Here is a 23,319-nt window from a genome sequence, read left to right as displayed (position 1 = left end):
TACTGTATTATGGCCTCCTGGCCAGGCAAGAAATCATTCTCCATCCTGGCCAGAATGCCTGTCCTTCCTTCCTTACAAAAGGATATTTCTTTCTAATGTTGTTCATAGCTTTTGTATGCTGTCTCATGTTTTATTTACAAATTAATTCAGAAAGACTAATTTACTTTTTCAGTTCCTTTCTTTTATGATATAAATGGGCAGTGAGAAAATTAAACATATTTTTCAAGATCAAGAATGCCACCTCTTTTTCTTTAAAAAGTTAAAGTAGGTTGCAGTGAAATAATATTTTAAGTTATTTTTGTTATTTTTTAAGTCTTTTGCCCAATATTTTCCTTATCAGAAAGAAAGAACGTATCAGTACGACAGAGGACAATTAAATCACCTTTACACCATTCAGTTGCCGTACAACAACAAAGCATTATTTGCAGCTGTACACAGTGGCCATTTATTTGAATTCCTAGATGACAGACCTTGTCAGAGAATAACATTCTTTAGTGTCCTTGCTGTGAGGCAGACAGAAATGGCTAAGTAGCACTGGTGTTTGAGCCACACAAAGGCAAGCCTGAAGTTCACATGAAAGATGGATTTGATTTCAGTCATAAAAGCTGCCAATCAATGAGCCTTCCTTAAAAGGACTGCATTGGATTGCTGCAAAGCTGATGGCATCACTACGATTCCTGCCCTAGCTCTGCTGCACACACACATGAACTTACACTTTCATAAAATTAAGTACAGTAATATTGGAACCATGTCTTTCTCCAACGATCTAAAGTCACAACTGTTTTGTTTCAGGAAGAAATACTATTATATGTGTAAAATGTGAATGTACACAATAATGAGTTTTATGTTAGTTTGTTTTTTTTTAATATGATAAAAAATATGCACTTTGTGGACCCTGACCCTCTTCTCTTTCTTGTCAATGTCAATAAATGGCCCTGGGAATACAGTATTAAGTTTACATCTACCATTCATGTAAGATAGACTTGTGGTGGTACCCTACTGGAGTGGGTTTACACAAATCACAGATCATTTGATATGACTTAGGATGAAGTGTACCAATGCTTTCTGAAGCCTAAGTTCCTGAGCCACCTCCCAAAGTTAGCTTCATCTAGGGTTATTTGAGGACTTGGCAAATGGGGCAGCTCCCTTCTTTTTTGAATTCTGTCCCCTCATCTACAGCTTGGAACTGGGCTCTAGCACCGTACCACCAGGGTCCTAGATTACTGTCTTTTTGGAGTTTGCATGGTTTCCTAAAGACACATGTATTAGGTTAGTCTGGACTGCCATGACTGAGTGTGAATGATGTAAGTATGTAAATGTGCCTGTAATGGACCAACACTGTCTTATGCCCAACACTGCAAAGAAACATTCCAGCTCTGAACACACCTCTAATTAAATAAGCAGATTAAGAAAAAGAATGGATGGACAAAGCAGTGTAGAGGCTCTCCCCAAGTGGACTAGGGAGAGGCTGAATTACAACTTGAGGTTTTTTTTTACCTTTCCCTTAGATGAGTTAAGGCCATCTGGTTATTATATGCCTACACATATGATGAAAAATCAGAGGAGAACTAAAATGTGGATTAATGAATTTTACACAGCCTTTGTGCTGTTTTACAAAGACTGCTTCAGGTAAAAACCTGTTCAAGTTGCAGGTCATATTTAAGGTTTAAGGTGAACTTACTTGAGAATACTCTGTGTGGAGCAGGATGAGGACCTCATAGATGATTAGGGTCAGAGACTTGGATGAGAATAGCTATAGAGGTAATGCTGGGAGAAAAGTATAGAAGAGGAACAATTAGAATTTCAGTATCCTACAGTCAGGAGCTGGGTCAGAAAGGTTGGTCCTTTTCATTTTTTTAATTAAAGGAAGCCATTTTTGTTTTGTATGAAACTTGGCTATTTACAACATTATTTCCGTGAGAGGACAACCATTCACTGTTGAGATATAAAAGGTACAAATAGTGGAAATGCTATATATGGCTGGGAACAAGCCTTAAATTCTGATATCAACAGTGCCATTTATAGTAACAGTGGATGTACAACTATATCTGAGGCTGTGACAATATTTGATTTACTCAATATTACCTTCACTGATTTCTCTTTTTTGTTAGGCAGCTATTTGTTGCCATAATCCTGTCATTGTGGCTTACAGATAATGATCTTGTGTATTTTCAAATTAGGTTTTAGATACTGCACAGAAATCAAGTGATTCATGCTGCTCAACATGACACTAAATACACCCTGCTGCTGTTTTTCTTTTCCTTATCATCAATAGAGCTGTTAATACAAAGGAGATAAAGTGCATTAAGGGGTCAGACTGCATTACCTGTGCACAGTGGTCCAGACGTGTCTGATATGAAGCTTCTGCCTGCTGCCTGAGCCTTTGTCTTTATGATGACCTAACCTTTCTAAACATTGGGCACCCGGCTTTTTGGAAGAGATCCATGTTGTTTCCAACATGTGTTTAGTATCTTGTCAGTTAGGAGAGAATTGCTTGATGATCTGAGTTGGAAAGCCTTACTAGATGGGAAAGGTTTTTGTCTATACTGTATTTAAAATGAACTGGTTCATTGCCTGAAATGTGAGGAACAGCAAGAAACAATTCAATTGAAGTGAGTCCTGGTAACTTCATAACTTTCAAGCTCTTATATATAAGATGTACTAAAGACAAATGACTGAGCTGTAAGACCTATGCAATGACTGACCTTCAGGAAAGGCCATGATACCCTATAAAGAACGATAAAGACTGTGAGAACATCAAACTCCATTTCTGTCAGTGATAATTAAGCTAACTTAATAACTTAATTTCTAGTATCTAACTATTAAGAGAAATAGAAAATGTATTATTATTACACCCTCCTCTCAGTGCTCCATGGTATGCTTGTGTATTTGCCAGAGGTCAACCTGAACCAACCAGACCTCTCAGGCTTTGAATTCAACTTGTTCTTTAGCTGAGGACTCGTTGAAGAATGCAGGCTGTGCTCAGTAATCACTGGGCACATGACAGGAACAACACCTAGACAGGGCGCCAGTCCATCACAGATTATTATTAATATTATTTACATATGTAAGAGGCTAAGGCCTGTCCATCTGTCACATAATTACACACAAACTAGTGGGGCTAGAATTATGATCTTGGTCTTATTTGAAAGCCGATGACCTGATATGTTCTGGAAATTAAAACATCTTTTAGGTAGCGGCACCTGCCACAAAGCAACCTGTTGTCATGTGTTCATTTCTACAAAGTGTTTGCAAAAGTGACACAGCAGAATGAAAAAGAAGAGCAGCAACATCTGCTGAGGATCAAGTACATCACAGAAAGCGAACAAGGAAGAATAAGCAGACACAAAGCACATAAACGAGTAAAAAGTGGTCTTGAATATAACTTGATATGTTCTTCAAATTCAAAATATTTTTGATTGCAGCAACCTGGTGGCAAGAAAAGTTTATTGTAATAAAAGCACTGCCACCCCCCTCAATCCCATCTATTGATATTTCCCCAGGACATGGTACATAAGTGTTCAGAATTTTTTATTAAGTTTAAGGGTGTTTGCTGATCACTGAGCATTGAACTTTATTAAACATCAATAAAGGATGGCAAAGTGACCTTTGCTTATGTGTTTTTATGACAATGTTATCGCAAGTCCAAGTGAAAACTACCACAATGGCAGAAAGAAAAAGAACAGTGGTGACATCTGCTGAGAATCAAGCAAATCGCAGAAGGTAATAAACTTATGAAAAATGAGGCAGAATAATAACACAAGACACTAAACTACATTGACATGCAAGAAGTAATCCTGAAATCAGAGCAACTGAGCAGCAGACAAACACAATAGCTAATAGGCATGAAAGGCAAATTCCAGGATATAAAATGCTGGAATTCCCAGACAGAGAAAAGTATGGCAGCAATCTAGATGATCATCAAAGAGCTGAAATTTCAAGCCATATGAAAGCATTGCTTTTACATCCTTACGTTCATGTTTCTTTGAAGACCACTACTTAGCAAAGTTTCATCAACGATGTGATCAATGACAACCGGTGTTTTTTTTTTTCATAAAGGTTTCACTTGCCATCAAAAGTAATAAAATACATTATGACTTCTAGAGCTAAAAAAAAGTAGCTATGAAGTGTAAATTCTTACGTATGTAAATAAATAATGGGCAGAGAGTTTACTTTTTTTTGTAGGTAGCCTTTTGCAACATTTTATTTTAGGGCCGTAGGTCCATGTGTTTCATTAGCTATTATTATTAATATTATGAATAATAAATAGTTTCTTCTTTCTTCATGTTCTTCAAAGTTACATTACTGATTAGCCTTTATCGCCACAGAATTTATGATTTCTTTGAGCTTAAAACTGCCTTTAAAAGTTCTCTGTCTTCACTAGTTTACTCCCACAATGCTCCATGCACACATTGATATTTTAAAAAGAATCACGGTTAACACTGCCCAGGATCCCAAACAAATGCTACCCCGTAACAAAATACAAACATGACAGCATTTTATTAAACTAAAGTAAAGGTGCACTGCAGGAAACATTAAATGAACACAACACAGCCAAGAGCCGAGTGTTCCACTCAATTACATGCTGCATTGTACAGCAGACTTACCTTCCAGCTTCAGCTTCCCTCCCTCTTTCATTTTCTTTGCCATGCTTCACCCTCTATTTGTCCATACCCTGATTATCCCATTGAATATTCCAGCCTTGGTTAGGTTCTAACTACATTCTATAAACAGTGCACATTATTTTAAGACTTGAGTAGCCTTGAACACACCTAACCTTCACACACGCTACACGCACACTTGGCTGCCACATACTGAAGCTGAAATGTAGGTCTTAGACGTCAATGGAAAAGGAGTGAACCTGTACAAGTGTCCTTCCTAGTGGATGAATATGAGAGAATCTGCTCCTCCAAAATGATGGGTCAAGTCGTTCTTGTATTCCCCTAATCTGGGTGATTGGTGCTACGGCACTGGGTTTGTGCACTTTATTGTAAATAGTAGTATAAAATAAACATGTGTTGGGTGAAAACATCATGTCTATCTGTCTGTGTCCGGGTTGTACCCCACAATGGGTGTGTTTTAACTGTTTAGTAATTGTGAGTCAGACTTTTCTATGGAAAGCATCACCCTGTACATAATCAAAGTTTGATCAATAAATGCAGAAATGGTGGCAAAATGGTAAGAACTGCCTTTTACTTATCAAGATCCCACCTCTTTATACATTTATGGAGTTTGCATATCCTCCCCTGACTGGATGGAGTACTGATTTTCCTCCGGTTTCTCTGAGATATATGTGCTATATGGATTACCAATTTCCTAGCTGGCCTTGTGAGATTGAATCTGAGTGTTGGTATAAATGTTTGCTGCAATGTAGTGGTGGTGTACCATTCATGGCTGGTTTATGCCTTGAACCTGATTCTGCTGCGGTACATTGTATAACCTAGTGACCATAGTGGACAACTGAAGTTTAGAAAATGGGTGGAAAGATGTTCCATAAACGGGCCTGATTGTATCACATAACAGTCCTTCATCCATATATCCATTCTCCTTATTTATCCATACATAGAACAGAGGTACAGCCTATAATAGCACCATTGAGGGTAAGGCAAGAACCAGCCCTAGATGGGATACCAGCCCATTGTAATACATGTGCTCATACACACAGAATAATTGGAAAAACCAAGTAAATTAACATGCAGGTCTTTGGGATGATGGAGGAAAACAGACTACCCAGAAAAAAACCCCATACAGACTCATGGAAAACATGCATAGTCTTAGCAGAGACCCAGCAGGATAGAATTTGAACTAAATATCTTGTACTTTTGAGGGAGCACTTAGCTATCCTAAAGGTCACAATTTTCTCGTTGTTTACAAAAGAGAAACTTGCGTCAGAGTGGCAGGTCATAGATTTATGTGGAAGTGATAACAATAGAACGACGTCCAACATGAGTGTAGACAGTCCTTTAGAAAAGAGAGAATGAATATAGTCAGAACCCTCACACACCATAGCTGTAATGAAATGGAACATTATTTAATATCGTCTCCAAGAGTGAGAAGGTAGGGAGTATTAGATATGTAAGATAAAACAGATTATGTGATCTCATGTGATATCAAAATTTACAGCTTAAAAGAAACGCCAACAGCACATGGAAATTAAGGATAAACTGGCAGCTGGCAAGCACCAAGCTTGTGTTTCGAGAAATGTGAGATATTTAGAAAAATACTTGTGCTGCAAGTGAGACCAAGAGAAATGAACACAATGACTGAAACAAGCTGTTTGTTGATGCAGGGTCACATTTCAACAGGTCCTCACTTTTTTTTTTTTTTAATTTCCACAGTTATGGCATTAATCTGAGATCCTGAGTTGATTTCTCATCTGGTGGGTGTGGGAATGCGCTGTATCAGTGCGTGTTCCTAACCTCCTCCTCCTCTACAGTTATTGTACAAAGCAATGTAATTCAGTTGGATATGGTTGCTCAAGTGATTCTCATTGTTAGGTGTGCAACCTTAAGAATGTAGTTGCTATAAAAGCTACATACCTCCTGCCTGTCAAGTTATAGTAGGCAGTTTCTGGAAGTTAAAGTTCCAAGCATATTACAACCAAAATACAGCAGAATAAAAACCGAACAGACTTCTGTAACACAAATAACTGGATACCACCAATCTCTGGGTTGCAAGCATGGTAGTCATGGACCTCGATAAGCTACTGTTATCTGAGTCAACACACAACAAAAACAACAGTTATGGAAGTGTTCACGCTAGGTTTCATGGTAAGGAGACTATTTTTATCCTGACTCAAATCCTACAATCGACTCAGTCATAGTATGCAGTTTTCTTAACAAAGACCTGTAGTGTATGGAATTCAAGTGTTACTGACAGGGTTACCAAGTCAATATACTGGGTCAATGCTTAGTCAACCTCAGAATAAGTCTCACCCAGATAGTCTTTAACAAAGCTTTGCTAATCCTTGAAGACATCACACCAATGTTAGCTGGATTGTGCTACCTGATTACTATGTCAGGTCAGTGTACTTGGTCTTCAGATCAGATCAATTTAGATACGTTATCGTTTGTCTCAGCTTAAGAGTTCAAAGAGGAATGTAATGAGGTTCATGAAAATCATGGTGGAGTTATAGCAATCATGTACAACCCTTTGCAAACCAAAGAGAATCAAGACAAATCCCTGTTTGTAATGGGTCCATGAGAATGAAGTCATAAGAGCATCACTGGGAGCATCATTCAGATGGATGAACAACCTCATTACAACAGAACCAGGCATTATGCGTGCCTTTTTAAACCACAGTAAGTCTTCAGACAGATACATAACAATCAGGCTCAGGAAGTCTTCTGCTACTGGAAGCCCATTTTCAATAAATCATAAAATTATCATTGAGAGTTAATTGTCTTATAAGCATTCTTATTTTAGTGCAGGTGCTTTCTAAAGTATGTCTTGGATGTCACAGTATTGTATAAAATGACCAAAAACCCCTTGAGTCCATTCGCAGAGTCATCTAGACCACAGAGAATGACAGTTTAGCTCCACCTATACAATCTGATATTTACTTAGGAAGTGGGCAAAGGCCTTAATGCTGCAGAATCCAATACTAAAAAGTTGCTTGCACACCAAGACAATAATTGTAGCAAAGATATGGACATGTAGGAGTGCAGCCTGTCTGTGAGTGACAAGTAGCTGAATAGCAACTGAACAGCATTGGAGCATCAATTGAAAGTACACAAATCTCACTGTAGTCAGAAAAACAGCACAAGAAGGATTTCCTGATGAAAAGTGCCCAAGGAGCACCTTGACAAGATGTCACAGGTGAATAGAAGCATCTGCAAAGGTGAAAAAATTATGATTCCCACCTAATTCAATGCCAGTCATTTTGGTACTGAAAAGTGTAAACAGAAAAGCAGTGGTGTTATATATTGAAATGGGTTATGATCACATATTGAACAATTTTAGGGAAAGTGTTCTACTCGTCTTGATCATCGTCTGTCAAACAGGAAACATCCTATGGTAAGGCACAAGAGTGCAGACAGGCCATGGCAAATCTTAGTAGCAGAACTGCTCAGCTATACACAAAGTATATGATCATCTTGGACAGCAGACATTTTGAACTAAACAGACTTAGCAGCACTTCATCCACAGCTGCAATGCACACACTGAAAGCAGCATTCACCATACAGAGCTTTCACAGGCTGTCATGTCAGACCACAGACTGCAGTGTGCACCATTAGCGTTAATATTATAGAATGCTCTTCTGATGTCTTTACCCAAGATGAATGAAAATATAGGAAACTTTACAATTTTTTTATGTATATCGCCGGGAGCACAGGGTCTACCCATTACAGGGAAGAATTTCAGTGGTACACTTGGGCATGGTGGTTGGGGGAATTTAGGACTGATACAACACCATAATCATTTTTCTTTTCTTCCTTAGACAAAATGGCAACCCAAAAGAAGAACTGTGACCTTCCAAACCTTTCATTCTGGCTTCTCCACCTTAAAAACTTTGGACACAAGAAAGCACTCATCATTTCCAAGAGTAGCCAATGGGTGTACAGAACACATGAGGACCACATAACGGACACCACTATAACTTCATTAGCCACTCAAAACCCTTTGTTACATTAAGTGTTTTATTTAATTCTTTACAATACATATCTGGGTGGGTGTTGTTTTAAAGTTCAAATGCAGACAGGTTAAGAGACTTGCTGAGGGTCAGACACAGAGACTGAACTGGCCTCCCTTTTTTAAATTCCACAGCCCTAACCACTTGATCATACAGTCTCATTCTGAAACTATTCTCAATGGCTGGTAATTAATCTGCAATCAAATATCATTTGAAAGGGATTTTCAGGCTCAGAAATATGTGCAGATTGCAAAGTCAGAGCACAGAGACTTTTATCTAAGTCAACACTCTATTTGGTCATTTTAGGTCCCCATAACAGTTGTTGATGAGTGTCAGCCTGAACTCCATCTTCTCAAGACAAACTAGAGGTCATCACGTACAAGGAAGTATTCAGAAAGAGCAAACAGAAAGCAAATAACTGAAAAAAAATATATATTAAATATGTCAACAAAAATCATTTTCATTGCAACTTGAAGGGGAATTCAGAAACCTATTGGACTGAAACTACCAGCTATCATCCAGCCAACTGATCCTGAGCAATCTTATCATGTTCACACCATGAAAGAGCAGGTGTAACACACAAACTCAGGCTTGTAAGTGTGACCAAATCTGTTCGGGCAGCACTAAAGACACAAGTTCTCCTCCTCTGGGCACCCTTGTGGCAAACTTGGGTCTGCCCCCATGCAGACTGCAGAAAACATCCATTTTAGCTAATCCAGGCAAAGAGGAAGCCCACAGAATCAATTGGCTAAATGGGTTTCTGAATGTGATGATGCTTCTAATTCAACATTGGACTTGTTCCATTTGTGCCCTGGTCTCAATGAGATTGACATTTACAGTAGTTATTTTCCCAATTTGACAACAAGAAGGAGAACATACCATTCACACTTAAATGACAATTTATACAGTATTACTCAAAGTCACAAGAGACTAAAGAATGTTGGGTGTTCCAGGGGTTATAAATAGACATTTTATAGATGCTCATTCAGTGTGAGGTAGAATTTCACATAAGTAGCACTACACAGCAAAGAGTCAGAGTATGGTCAATAAACGGTTCAGTAAATATCTAACTTCATTTCCGGAAGGCATACAAGACAATAGCAGCCTAGCTATTCCTTCAATGGCTGTGAAAAATTAAAAGTTTTTATAAGGAAATATATAACCAGCTTTATAAAATTTATTTATTTTATAAAGAACAATGAGATGTCAAGTATGAAACATTCTTTATACACATAAAGTAGTAAACAAGTCAAGTGGTGCCGCTAGTGCTACACACTAAGCCCCTTCTTTGCAACTCTGTTAAGGGAACCCTCTTAAGTGTGCATAATCCAGCCAAGTTCTGCAGATGACTTGCTTGCCGCAGCATTGCCTCTCATTTATTTTTACTTTCTTTTCTGAGAAACTCCTTAGCATAGCAATCCTTGTTTTTTTTGTATTTACGTAATAAGCAGCCTTATGGCAGACCTCAATTAATCTTAATTGTACTCCATCCCTCTCTCATTAAATCAGTCAAACAATTAATAACCCACTCCACCAAATCCACGCAGACTATTCTGAAAACAACTAATAATTTAAACTTGGATACCTCCAGTCCTGTAGTGTAGACGATGACTTCAGGAGGGCAGTGCTAGGAGAGCAAAGAGGGACACAAAAGTCAAACAGTGAGGTTTAAAGCAATCATTTCCTTCTTCCAAGATGACAGCCACCAGATATGGAGGTGAGCATGTTGGCTATTTGTCATCCATTTGCCAGACAGGCTTTCACAAACAGACTCTTAACTACATTTCCAATAATATATTACAAAAGCTAAACACTTAACGCTTATTTAATCTGACGTCTTGCTATATTAAATGTCTCTGAGTGTTCTCCTTTAATAATTCTCCATTTATATGTTGATAAATACTATAATTAAAATACATGAACTTTCAGCAACACAGGCAGTTGTCTTCCATACTTTCATATTCTGTATTTCACTTAGGGCTACAGCACCTTGCAGGATAAATGACTTTCTAAATTTCATACACATGTGATGCGGGGCTCAGATTTGATTCAACAACAATGTGGTGTGCAGTCCATCACCTCCACCACTGGGCCATTACTGCATAGCAGCCTTTAGCCTCTCCTTTAAAAAAACTAAAACTAAGAAGTCAACATCCACCCTTTAAAATATTGTTCTATTGCACATGAACATGTACAGTATGCAACCCATCACATCCACAATAAACAAAGAAATACTCCAGAGAAATCAGCAGCTTTTTCACTTCACACACTCAAGCTTCAATCCTGCTTCATGTGCTGAATGTCAATGGTGGCTACAAAAACTCTACAGGCTTTTTATGGCTTGAGAGCACAAGCCTATGTGCACAACTCTTCTAATTAAACCTGAAAATTACATAAAAATTAGCCTCCCACCTGATTCACTTATATCAGCTGACAAAAACACCATAATCTCCAGCAACACACTAGACGCGGAGCCTGACATCAGCAGACATGCCGTCGTGTGCCAAGCTGTATAGTGCTGAGGACACACTCACTGGGCACAGCAGCTCCACTATGACTCACAAGAGACAGTAACCCTTGACCCCATAGGTCTACCCAAGTTAGTGAGCAATTTCATACAAAACACAAATGCCTAGAAGGAAAAGTACTCAGATATGTAATTAAAATGAAATACTAAATGCTTTGCTTCCAGAAGTTGGCTGATATTTGAAAATCAGCTACATGGTTTTTTTTAGATGTAGTGCTAAAAATGCACCATAGCTTTGAAACGTACTCCTTTCTGCAACAGTTTTAAACACTGCCACTAATAGGCGTATCATAATATATGTTAAATATGGACTAAATATGGACAAGATGTAATTGCTGTTGCCTTTACCAATATGACTGTTACCTTTAGTGCTACAAATATCACTGGTCCTGCAATATTAATTCTCAGAGACTAAGTCGATAGAGGATATCATTACTAATCTCCATTTATTTTATAGGATCATTAATGATTCTCCTAACAGCTTTCATTTTCACATTGCTTGTATTATGATCACCATAACTACAGGTATTATTACATAGTTATCTTGGGTTTCTGTTTCACATATACGGTTCATGCTGGCTACCACTTCTGTCATTCAGCTACTGTGTGACGCTTTCTAGAGCTGTTACGATTGTCAACAACGCATCTCATAATATTAAAGGCCGTCTTGCTTATATGATTCACTCTCACTTTTATTGTTGTTATTATTTATGCAACTGCTTTCATTGTTATTGTAATCCTTTTTTGTGTTTTTACACAATAACGCCGGTATTAATGATATATTAATGTTACTAGATTGTTTCTTCAGGCCCCTGTGACCCTATAACAGTATAGGGGGACTCAGAAAATGAAAGATAGATGGTTGGAGGAGTGGACAGATGGACAAATCCTATTTAACATTTTATTAATATTTGCTCTGGAAGGGGCTGATTGTGCTCACTGTGAATTGCACTAAACATTTATTTTAGTTGAGTGATAAGTGCTTTCATTATAAATATTACTGATACTCCTGCTCAATTAATGATTTTAAACTCTATTTTTGAGTTATTTGCTTTACCGTAGGTCTCATGTTTACCATTATTGTTCCCATGCATTTTACCGTCACAGTCTAATATTGGCATTAATGTTTAATGTTTTTAAATCAGCCACTGCTCTTGGGATCTCCATCTGGTGAAGGTCATTGGCACAGCTGTCTACTGCTCTATCCTCTGGACAAGTGTTCATTTGGAAGGTACCTGGGTTATTTCTTTCATGAATTTTGATTTAGCCGTTAATACAAAGGGGTGATTCAATGCATGAATTAGGATTTGAATGAGCAAGATGAGAGAGTCACCGTTCTTTAGGTTGTTTGAATGTATGTCAGTTTTTTTTTCTTAAGGGAAATTCTAAAAAATGACTGCTTTTACAAAATCTGCTTTATTTATTTGGAGTGGCTGTAAGCTGTGGCTTTAGATTGACATTATAAATGAATATCCATTTACCCATTTATCAAATTGTCTAGTTCAGTGTCACTGGAGTTAAAACCAATATGAATAACATAATGAGGAAAAAGCGTATTCAAAACTAACATTTTGTACTCTTGCACAGTTATGCTGTTAATTAGATCTAACCAGTGTCTGAACTGGAAACAAAGAAATCCCAGTACTGTATGATTTTGTCGACTGGTTGGTCTTCCTCCCAATGCGTTGGAAATTTTATCCTATTTCTTAATCGAGGTTTCCCTAAGGAGTTTTCAGCACAATGATGGACATACATAATATTGGAAATCAGAGCGAGTTGACCCCCTTGTATTGTCGAGGGCCCTGATACACATATGTTGTATCGAAGATACGGGGCGATCTCTTGGAGTTTCAATGGTGAAACTATTTATACATCTGATCAGCGAGCATTGAGGGGGTCCTCTTCGAAGGTCAGAGTGGGAGGATGCAAAGGTTTACAGTAGGATACTGTGAAAGATTAGGCCAGTAAAGATATAACATTATCACTGGGCACAACAAACACCACCCTGGCAGCGCAGTTCAACACTTAAACAGTTGTTATTTTCTAGTGTTAACTTTTGCAAATATTTAGCAGTGGACACAATAAGTAAATCAGGCTTGTAGTGCTGGAGAGTTGTGCAATTTTTTACAGATCCAGTAATCAGCAGCTTGCCATTGCATTGCAGCTCTCTCCCAGTGAGTCTTTGGACCAGAATGGTAAATACTGCCATCTTTACATCAAAATAATATTGAAAACGCTGCTGCTAAACTACACCAGCAAAAATCAAAATACACAAACCCAGTAACCTAATGTTTTTGAACCATGCTGACTGTGTTAATTTAAGTGCGCCAGAAGAATTGAGCTGCTAGAAAGCTTACCAGATCAGGACTCTGTCCATTTAAATGAACATCAAAGTTTATTCCAAATCATGGCTATATATTTTAAAATCTTCCAAATTGGGGCCAAACACTAAAGTGTTAAAGCAGGCTGCCCATCTTGTTAAGGTGTCTATGCTAAAATTCAGTAGACTGGTGTACAGACTGACCAATTCAATGGAGAGGAAGCCCTTGGAACCAACAGCTTCTCCTGCAAAAACAGAAGAATCAGCTACCTTGGATATAATTGAAGATTTTATTAAAATGTTTATTGGCTTAACAAAACTTACTGAATTGATGCACATGCATTACAATAAATCAATGCAAGCTCGGAACAAATATTACAAACATTTAATAGGCAACAGCCAGAATAATCACAGCAGTAATAACATGTACAAGTCTTATATTCCCTACATGGACATCTGAGCCTAAAAGTGAAGGGAAATCTTTCTTTACACTTGAACAATAGACAAACTAGCATCTGGACCAATAATGAACCATCCGTCAACACATTTTTTTGAACCTGAATGCCCAACACGCATCCAAATAATCACTCGATCAAACCAAAGTACTGACACACAATCCAGCTTTGATTACGCCAGATTTGCCAGTCTCATTATTCGGCTGTCTAAGACAATTAATTCATACACATTGATAAGACTGAAAAAAAAAAAACAACATAAAAGCCAAGCAGATAAAGAGATGAAAGGAAATATTAGTTTAACATAAAATCATAGCCTTAGCAAGGCAGGAGGACCACAACAAAGCACTTCATTTAGAAATTAAACAACTCTGAGGCTGGATGAAGTCAGCGTAAAGAGACACTTAAAAAGAAACAAGGCGCTTTGCCCCAGATTGTGTTTCTATTATTTACAGTGACTTTCATTTTGGCATCTGATTTAATTTTTCACATTATGTCATGATAAGCATTTGTGTGGGTGCCATCCACCCAGATTAGAAATTGCATTATACCATGAAGAGGTTGACACCATCCTATTATCCCTAAAGAACAGTTTTTCATCAGTGGCAGCTCTTCTGAGTTTCAAAACCTCTCCACGATAATGCAAACGAAATGTTAAATTCTGCTTAACTCTCTAAGCTCCATAGGAGAACAGCTTTGCTTTTACTTGGGACTACTGGACCGCTGGAATAAGCAAGCTGGGAATGCACAGCTTCTGCCATCTATAGCACCTCACTAACTAGTGCCTGCCATGGCAGGGTTAAGAATATTTCACAAAATCTCAGTGTCCACAGCCAAAGCCACATCTGTGCTTTCTTTGACCGAGCAGCTTAGGAGCTTGAAGGAATGTTTCTAAGACTACAGCAGAAGAGGTGCCTCCTCTATGGCATACACCTACAACGAATATTATTAAGGGCAATAACTGTTGCTCAAGTAGTGCAGACAACTGTTCAGCCAACAATGTGTTTAGAATGAGATGCTGTCTTTCTTTCAGGGTTGCACAAGGTCAGGGTTTAGAGTTTCACAGGGTGGGTATTTTAAGACTCTGGTATTCAGAATAAAGTGCCTCCACTGGGTTGGATTTTTGGGTTCATGCTCTTAAGACTTTCCTGTCTTTATGCGTTTTAAATTTGATGACTTTAATTTATGGGGAGGTTGATAGTATTTGATTTCTCCTGATCGTAAATTTCATTGGAGTTTGGGTGCTCTCTTTAGTTTCCTCTAGCTTGATTTTTCCAGTAGCCCGTGAACGCTTTCGGGGGTCGGCATATTTATTGATTGACTTGCATATGATTGGGCTTATGCATCATTTTATAACATCATCGTCCTTTCTCGGTATCCAGTCGTTTTGTCAGCCTACCTTTGCCCGGCTCCTGGGCAGCGCCTTCGCCGCTCCTGGCGTCTGAGGACACAGTGGTCGACTCGTCCCCCTCGAACAGCTGGTTGATCTCTCCTTTTCTTTCGCCCAAACCCCAGTTGCCTTCATCCTTCCCGGAGAATGAGGTGACTGTAAATCTGCGACTCATCCTGACACCACGAAGTAAAGCAGCTCGATCGACACCCTCCCACCCGTCGTTTGGTGCCTCTTTCTCTCTGTGCACCTCGCTCGAGGTACGGCGATGCCAAGGATGCACCCCGTATCTGTTATCTCTCGCAGCGCCTACCAGCTCTCCTTTCCTCAAGCAGCAACCAGTGTCCGCAGCACCGGCGACTGGGTCCTAGCGCCGGCCGACTACACTTGCGAAAGAAAGAAAGAAAGAAAGAAAGAAAGAAAGAAAGATGTTATTTTCTGCTTCTTCTTTTGTGGAACTCCTGTTTTCTGCTACATTCCAAATTTGTACAAGTGCTAATTTGGTCAGTTACTAAATTGTCCAAAGGATTAAGCGTTTATGTGCTAAGGCATCATCTGACAGACTGGCGTCCCATCCAGGAACTGTTGCCTTATGCCCGATCCTATCTGCAAAGTACTCGGCTTCGGCTAAAATGAGACGGAAAAAGGGTTTAAGAAAATGGATATGGTTGTTAGAATTAGCTAGCTGCAAAAATTAAAACGGTAAACGGAAGTAGCTGTCGAAACTCCGAAAAATAGTGGATGCAGCGTTAGTGACCCTAAAATACAGACGCACCACAGTTCCTTTCGTATGCACTCGTTTGGAGGACGCACATTATGGTGAAGTCTCTACAGCAATCAATATTCTCTAGGACACCGAAAATCAGTAAAATACCATTAGATGCTTTCCAAGCGGCAAAAGCTGAAACAAAAAGTTTGTTATGATGCAGTCCGAGGACTTCCAAGGAGGTGAGACTGGCTGACCAACATATTCGTTCTAAAACAACCAAAGGTAACGACGAATTTTCAGTTACATCCAATGTGGATTTGTGTATTAAATACACAGATTTCTTTTGTGTGAATAATTCATATGTTTGCTTAATTCGCCTTTTTGTTTCTTGTGATGCCAATACAATGCATCACGATTGAACTGAAAGAGAACGATGAAAAATGAGAAGAATCAGCCTGTGAGCGAAAGACCGAGCTGAACGGACCACTGAAATTAAAGATGCAAAAAATTACAATGTGACGGGCATGATAACAGACTATAACTTGGCACAGTAAGCCTCACAGAAATAAGTAAATCTTGGCCAAATACAACATCAGTAGCCATTATTAACTGCCTGGCACATTTAAACTGTCTGCCACTGCAAAATTGCCAAAGCCCCCAGAAAACAGAAACCTTGTGGTCACTAAGCAGGGAAAGATGCAGAATGGGATTCCGTTTGTTCTGCCTGCAGTGCCAAGAAATCAGGGACACATATTTCAATGTAGGAGTAATTGATTCCGGCATTCCCAAATTTAAACAACACCGAAAAACAGCATAAAATCACATATAAGGCTAACTGAAGAAGCGGCCCAGTATACCTTCTGTTAGTTAGGAAATGCCATCAGACCTCAGTGGATCACACTGTTACCAAGCTGGGCCAGCTTGCTTGCTTTATACATGTATTTATTATAGTATATCTTATATCTTATATACTATATATATATATATATATATATATATATATATATATATATATATATATATATATATATATATATATATATATATATATATATATATATATATATATATATATATATATATATATATAGGGTGGTCCAGATCTAATTATGCAATTTTCATTACGCTATAGCAAGCAGCAGCATTCTAGACCAAATGTAACCTGCATATCAGGGATTTGCTAATCCCAGAATACAGCAAATTGCAGTAATCAAGGTGAGAGAAGGTAAAAGCATGAGTAGCTTTCTCAAGATCCCTAGAAGATAAAAAAGGCTTGATCTTACCTAATAGATGAAGCTGGGAAAAGCAACTCTTGACTACAGAATTAATCTGTTTCTCAAAAGAGAGGTTACTGTCAAAGATAACACCAAGATTGCAGACTTGAGGTTTGCAAAAAACAGAGAAAGAGCCGAGAAGTCCAAGACCAATTTGGGCTTTAGCTGATGGACCCACTATAAACACCTCCATTTTATTTTGATTCAGATCAAGAAAATTATTAGCCATCCAGGATCTTAGTTCAGAAAGACAGTTGTGCAGTTGATTCATTGCAGAGTTGCAGACGGGAATATACTGTAAACCTGTGTATCATGAGCATAGCAGTGAAAAGAAATGTTAAATTTCCTAAAAATAGGAAATAATAGGGTGAAGGTATATAGAGAATAAAACAGGACCTAAAATGGATCCCTGAGGAACACCACATTTAAGAGGAGCAGTAGATGAAAAAGAGGAATTTAAAGTCACTGAAAAGTGTCTACCAGTTAGATATGACCTGAACCAGTTAAGGACAGCCCCTTTAAGAATAACAAGATGTTCAAGCCGCAACAGCAATATCTCATGGTCAAGGAGAACAAGGACTGCAGTGCCACCTGAGTTAGTAATAATAGAAATGTCATTGAGGAGGGCTGTCTCAACACCATGATAATGCCTAAAGCCAGATTGGTAAAGCTCAAATAAATTATTGGAGTTAAGGTGATCAACCAATTGATTAGAAATAATTATTTCTAATATTTTAGCCAGAAATGGCAATTGGGAAATCGGACGAAAATTGGTTAAAACTCCAGAATCTAATTCTGCCTTTTTTAGACAGGGACATACCGCAGCATGTTTAAAAAATGAGGGCACAACTCCCTCACTAATAGAACCATTGATAATGGCTAGTACACTACAGAAACTGCACTCATTAAAGTAGTAAATGACTTGCAGGTAAATGCAGACAGAGGCCATTTATCTGTTCTCATCTTCTTACATCTGAGTGCCTCATTTGACAACATTGATCACAACATTCTTAGAAATCACCTTAGTCAATGGGTGGGCCTCTCTGGTAGTGTCTTAAATTGGTTTGAGTCCTACCTGGCTGGTAGAGAATTCTTTGTTAATTGTAGTAATTATACTTCAAAGACACATGATATTCTATATGGTGTTCCACAAGGCTCTGTCCTGGGTCCACTGCTCTTTTCAATCTATATGCTTCCACTAGGTCAGATTATCTCGGGGCATAACATGAGTTACCACAGCTATGCTGATGACACGCAACTGTATTTATCAATAGCACCTGATTACCCTGACTCTGTTGTTTCACTAACACAATTTTGTTTCTAAATGAATGAATAGTAATTTTCTCCGGCTAAATAAAGAGAAAACAGAAATTTTAATGGTTGGCAATAATGAATTCAATGAGGTTATCAGAAATAAACTTGATGCATTAGGATTAAAAGTCAAGACGGAAGTAAAAAAACTTAGGGGTAACTGTTGACTGTGACCTGAATTTTAAATTGCATATTCATCAGATCACTAGGACAGCATTTTTTCACTTAAGAAACATAGCAAAAGTTAGACCTCTTATATCATTGAAAGATGCTGAAAAATTAATTCACGCTTTTGTTTTCAGTCGACTAGATTACTGTAACGCACTCGTCTCAGGACTACCAAAAAAAGACATAAATTGTTTGCAACTAGTGCAGAATGGATCTGCCAGAATCCTAATTAGGAAAAGAAAATCCGAGCTCATTTCTCCAGTTTTGATGTCACTACACTGGTTACCTATGTCATTCAGAATTGACTTTAAAATACTGCTTATGTTTTACAAAGCCTTAAATAATCTTGCTCCATCTTATATATCAGAATGTCTGACACCTTATATTCCAAATTGTAACCTTAGATTTTCAAATGAGTGTCTGCTTAGAATTTCAAGAGCTAAACATAAAAGAAGTGTGAGGCAGCTTTCTGCTGTTATGCACCTAAAATCTGGAATAGCTTGCCAATAGGAATTCGCCAGGCAAATACAGTAGAGCACTTTAAAAACTGCTAAAAACTCATTACTTTAACATGGCCTTCTCATAACTTCATTTTAATTTAATCCTGATACTCTGTATATTCAATTTAGTATCATAACTATTCATGGTGGCTTTAAAATCTGCACTAACCCCTACTCTCTCTTCTGTTTCTTTTCACGGTTTTCTGTGGTGGCGACCTGTGCGACCACCACCTGATCAAAGCACCGTGATGTTCCTACATTGATGGATTAAAAGCCGGATGTCCACATGACCGTCATCATCAAGTCCTTCCATGAGAACCCTAAATACAAAGAGGACTGTTTTCATTTATGTTAGGTAGAATGCCCAGAGGGGACTAGGCGGTCTCATGGTCTAGAACCTCTGCAGATTTTATTTTTTTCTCTCCAGTCGTCTGGAGTTTTTTTTTTTTGTTTTTTCTGTCCTTGCTGGCCATCGGACCTTACTCTTATTCTATGTTAATTAGTGTTGTCTAATTTTAATTTTTACTTTGTCTTTTTTTCTCTTTTCTTCATCATGTAAAGCACTTTGAGCTACATTATTTGTATGAAAATGTGCTATATAAATACATGTTGTTGTGGTAAAGATGGACCCAAAACATCAAAGGCTTCCACTACAAGGCATGGTGGTACAATATCAAGAGGACTGAGAGCTGGTTTAAGGGTGTCAATAGTTCTTTTTAACTGTGAAAGTGAAACAAGATCAAAAGATTCTATTACAATACCATTATTAACAGTAGAAAGTTCATAGCCAGTTTGAACAATACCACAGCAAATTTTATCAATTTTACTAACAAAGAATGAAAGAAACTGCTGACATGAAAGAACAGTGCTATTTAATCCCATCATAGAATGAGGGTGAATGGCCGCATTAATTGAATTAAATAAGTCCTAGGATTCTTAGAATGATGGGATACTAAATCAGTGAAGAAAACATGTTTAGCTTTACTAACTGCAACCTGGAAGTTGAACAGAGAAGTCCTAAAAATCGGTTTAGAAACAATCAGTCCATCTTTTTTCCAACACCGTTCCGCAGTTCGACAGGCATGGCGCAGCGATCGTGTAGTTTCATTTAGCCAGGGAGGTATAACTTATTAAGTTTATTACATAGAAAATCACCTAAAAAATTCCAGACCATCGAGAAATGTGCAAACTAATGTCATGAAGAATCGTCTTCACGCCGAACTGGAATCGTCCCCACATAAATCAAAGACATCCAGACGATCTGGATCTGCATAATTAGTTCTGGACCACCCTGTATATGTCAACCTGGGACGCCCCTACAGCATATGTTCCAGGGGAGCAAGCATGGGAAACACAATATCTCCCCCTGGACGCTAGATGGCAGCCTCCCTGGTTTGCAGTGGTGCCTCGGACTCCCCCAAGGCTTCATGGGGGTTGGAGTGTTGTGCAGCCCCGTTGGGTTCCGCAGGCACTGCCAGGGGGTGCTGCAGCAGGAGCTGCTGGGTCCTTCTGGGCACTGGTTTTGCCATATCTGGAAGTGCAGCCAGATGTCAGCAATCAAGCACCTGGAGCACTTCCGGGTGGCCAATAAAAGGAGCCAGCAACCACCACTCACCAGCCAGAGTCGGGTGAAGAAGGACAAGGTTGCCTGGGAGGAGTGGTGGTGCAGAGGAAGAGTTTGTTACTTTTGTGTATTGGTGCTTTGGGACTGTGTTGTGGATGGGGGACTTGGGGAAGACGTGCCCTCCAGCTGAAAAAAAATAAAAGTTTATTTATTTTAACTGTGTAACTCCGTGTCCAATCTGTGTCGGGTCGGGTGCATATATAGCGCCTTTATCACTATATATATATATATTATTCCTTATTTTATTGCTAGCTTATAGTCTTTCTTTCTTTCTTTCTTTCTTCAAGTCAGTATTTGGTAGATGTACTGCTTGTAGCTATTACAGCCTTGAATCTGTAAACATGGATCTCCACCAGCTTTGCACATCTGGGCACGGACATTTCACCCCATTCTTCATTAAACTGCTTAAGTTCTGTCAGGTGTCACTAGGATTGTGAGTGAACAGCCTTTTTCAAGTCTAGTCACAAACACTGAATTGGATTGTGATCTGGATTCTGACTCGCCACCATACTGACACAAAACAAAATGAATCTTCCAGAGAAGGTGCATTTAAACTCCAATCAACTGAAACCCATGGACTACACACAAGTGATCTCCATTAAACTAATATGGGGACTTCTAATGCCAGTTGACTGCACCAGTGATGATTTAGGTGTGTCAATACTTCAGTGATTTACAATTTACTGTTTTATATTTGTACTTAATTTAGACCAGTTTGCAGAGATGTTTGAACACTCTGACATTAAATATGTTTTCTGTTGATCAATGTCAAAAAATTAAACCCAATGCGTGATTCAATGTGATATAAAGATGAAATGTGAAAACTTCCAAGTCAGGTCAGGTCAGGTTGGGGAGCATGCACTGATACAGTGTATTTTTGCACCTACCACATGAAAAAACAGCTTGGAATCCCAGTTGGCAACCCACCCCAGGCAGACACGCAACCTAGTCCCACCCTCCAGAAATGACCATCTATCTGCTGCAGCCAGGTGTTATGTGAGTGACCCCTTGACCTGGTCCAGTTACTTGGGTCCCCAACAATGAGGATCCTGCAAGTCTGATCACCCACGGTGAATCGCGCCACATGGCTGTAGTCCTTTACTGATGCTCCCTTACAATGCAGATAATGTGTCTCATTTGGGACTCCATGAGCAACCACTCATTCAATACAAATTCTAATCAGCAGTACCCAAGGATTCTGTGAAAAGACACAGTACCAAAGGAGTCCAGTTTTCATCTCAGGTTACTGGATAACATCCATGTCTCACAACCATATAGAAAGTTAGGAAACACCAGAACTCTAAAGACTTGGACCTTCATCCTTTTGCATAGATATCAGGAACACCACATACCCCTTTCCTGCAATCTCATGACACTCCATGCTCTCCAAGTTCATCTACTGACTTCATAGGAAGAGTCACCAGAGATATGAATGTCACTGCCGAGGTAAGTAAACCTCTAGACAAGGTTGACACTCTCTCCACAGACATACACACTGCAGATGGCTATGTCTAAGAAGTCATCAAAGGCCTGGATCCTGGTTTTTATCCAGGACACTTGCAAGCCCAGACATTCAGACTCATTGCTCAGTCTCTTGAGAGTCCCAATCAGAGCCTCCATTGATAATGCAAAGATCACATCATCATTAGCAAAGTCAAGATTCATGGATCTTTCTTCACTAACAGATGCCCCACAGCCACTAGACACAATGACCTTGCACAACACCCAGTCCATGCAAGCATGGACGAACCCCAAAGTCAACCTGGAGAAACATAGATATTCTGCATTCCTTCTGCCTTCTGCACTCACAGTACCAGTGTAATGGCCATCCATGATATCCAGCAACCTTGAGGGAATCCCACGAAGTCTCATAATGTCCAACAGGGCAGCTTGATCAACTGAATCAAATGCTTTACAAAAATCGACGAAGGCTGCAAAGAAACTCTGCTGATATTCATGTTTGCGCTCCATGAGAACCATCAGTGCTTAGGCATAAAATCAGACTGCTCTGGTCACTGGTAGATGAGCAAGTGATCAGGGATCCTATTGAGGATGACTCTAGCAAGGATCCTACCTGGCACTGAGAGCAATGTCATGCACCTGTAGTTGCTGTAATCCAGGCAATCATCCTTCCCTTTCCAGATAGAGATAATAAGTTCCGTTTTCTAGTCAGTTGGGATGACGCCTGTCTCCAAACGGAAGCAAAGATTGCTTGCAATGCAAGGAGCACAGTCATACCACCAGCCTGGAGAAGTTCACCCTGGATACCACAAATCCCTGCAGCCTTCCCTACCCTCAACTGGTTCACCACCTGTGCAATCTCAGTGAGATAGGGTGGTTCACAGCTAACTGAAGCATCAACCTCAAGTACTGTGGACCCAGAGACGTACAACATCATAGCTGGAGGAT

At 39.0% G+C, this 23,319-nt stretch overlaps 1 protein-coding gene across 1 annotated transcript in view; it reads right to left on the bottom strand.

Moving 5' to 3' along the window:
* slc12a5a (solute carrier family 12 member 5a) overlaps positions 1–15,634 on the bottom strand; it is an 820,727-nt gene extending 805,093 nt beyond the window's left edge. Inside the window, exon 1 of the mRNA XM_039735849.1 lies at positions 15,334–15,634. Within this exon, the coding sequence (XP_039591783.1) occupies positions 15,334–15,499 (166 nt within the window). The 5' untranslated portion in view covers positions 15,500–15,634. The remainder of the gene's footprint in view (positions 1–15,333) is intronic.
* Between the last annotated feature and the right edge of the window lie 7,685 nt (positions 15,635–23,319).

This window comes from Polypterus senegalus, chromosome 14, assembly GCF_016835505.1.
Source record: "Polypterus senegalus isolate Bchr_013 chromosome 14, ASM1683550v1, whole genome shotgun sequence".
NCBI lineage: Eukaryota > Metazoa > Chordata > Cladistia > Polypteriformes > Polypteridae > Polypterus > Polypterus senegalus.
Note: the sequence above shows the minus strand (reverse complement) of the source record. Positions and strands in the feature narration are given on the sequence as shown.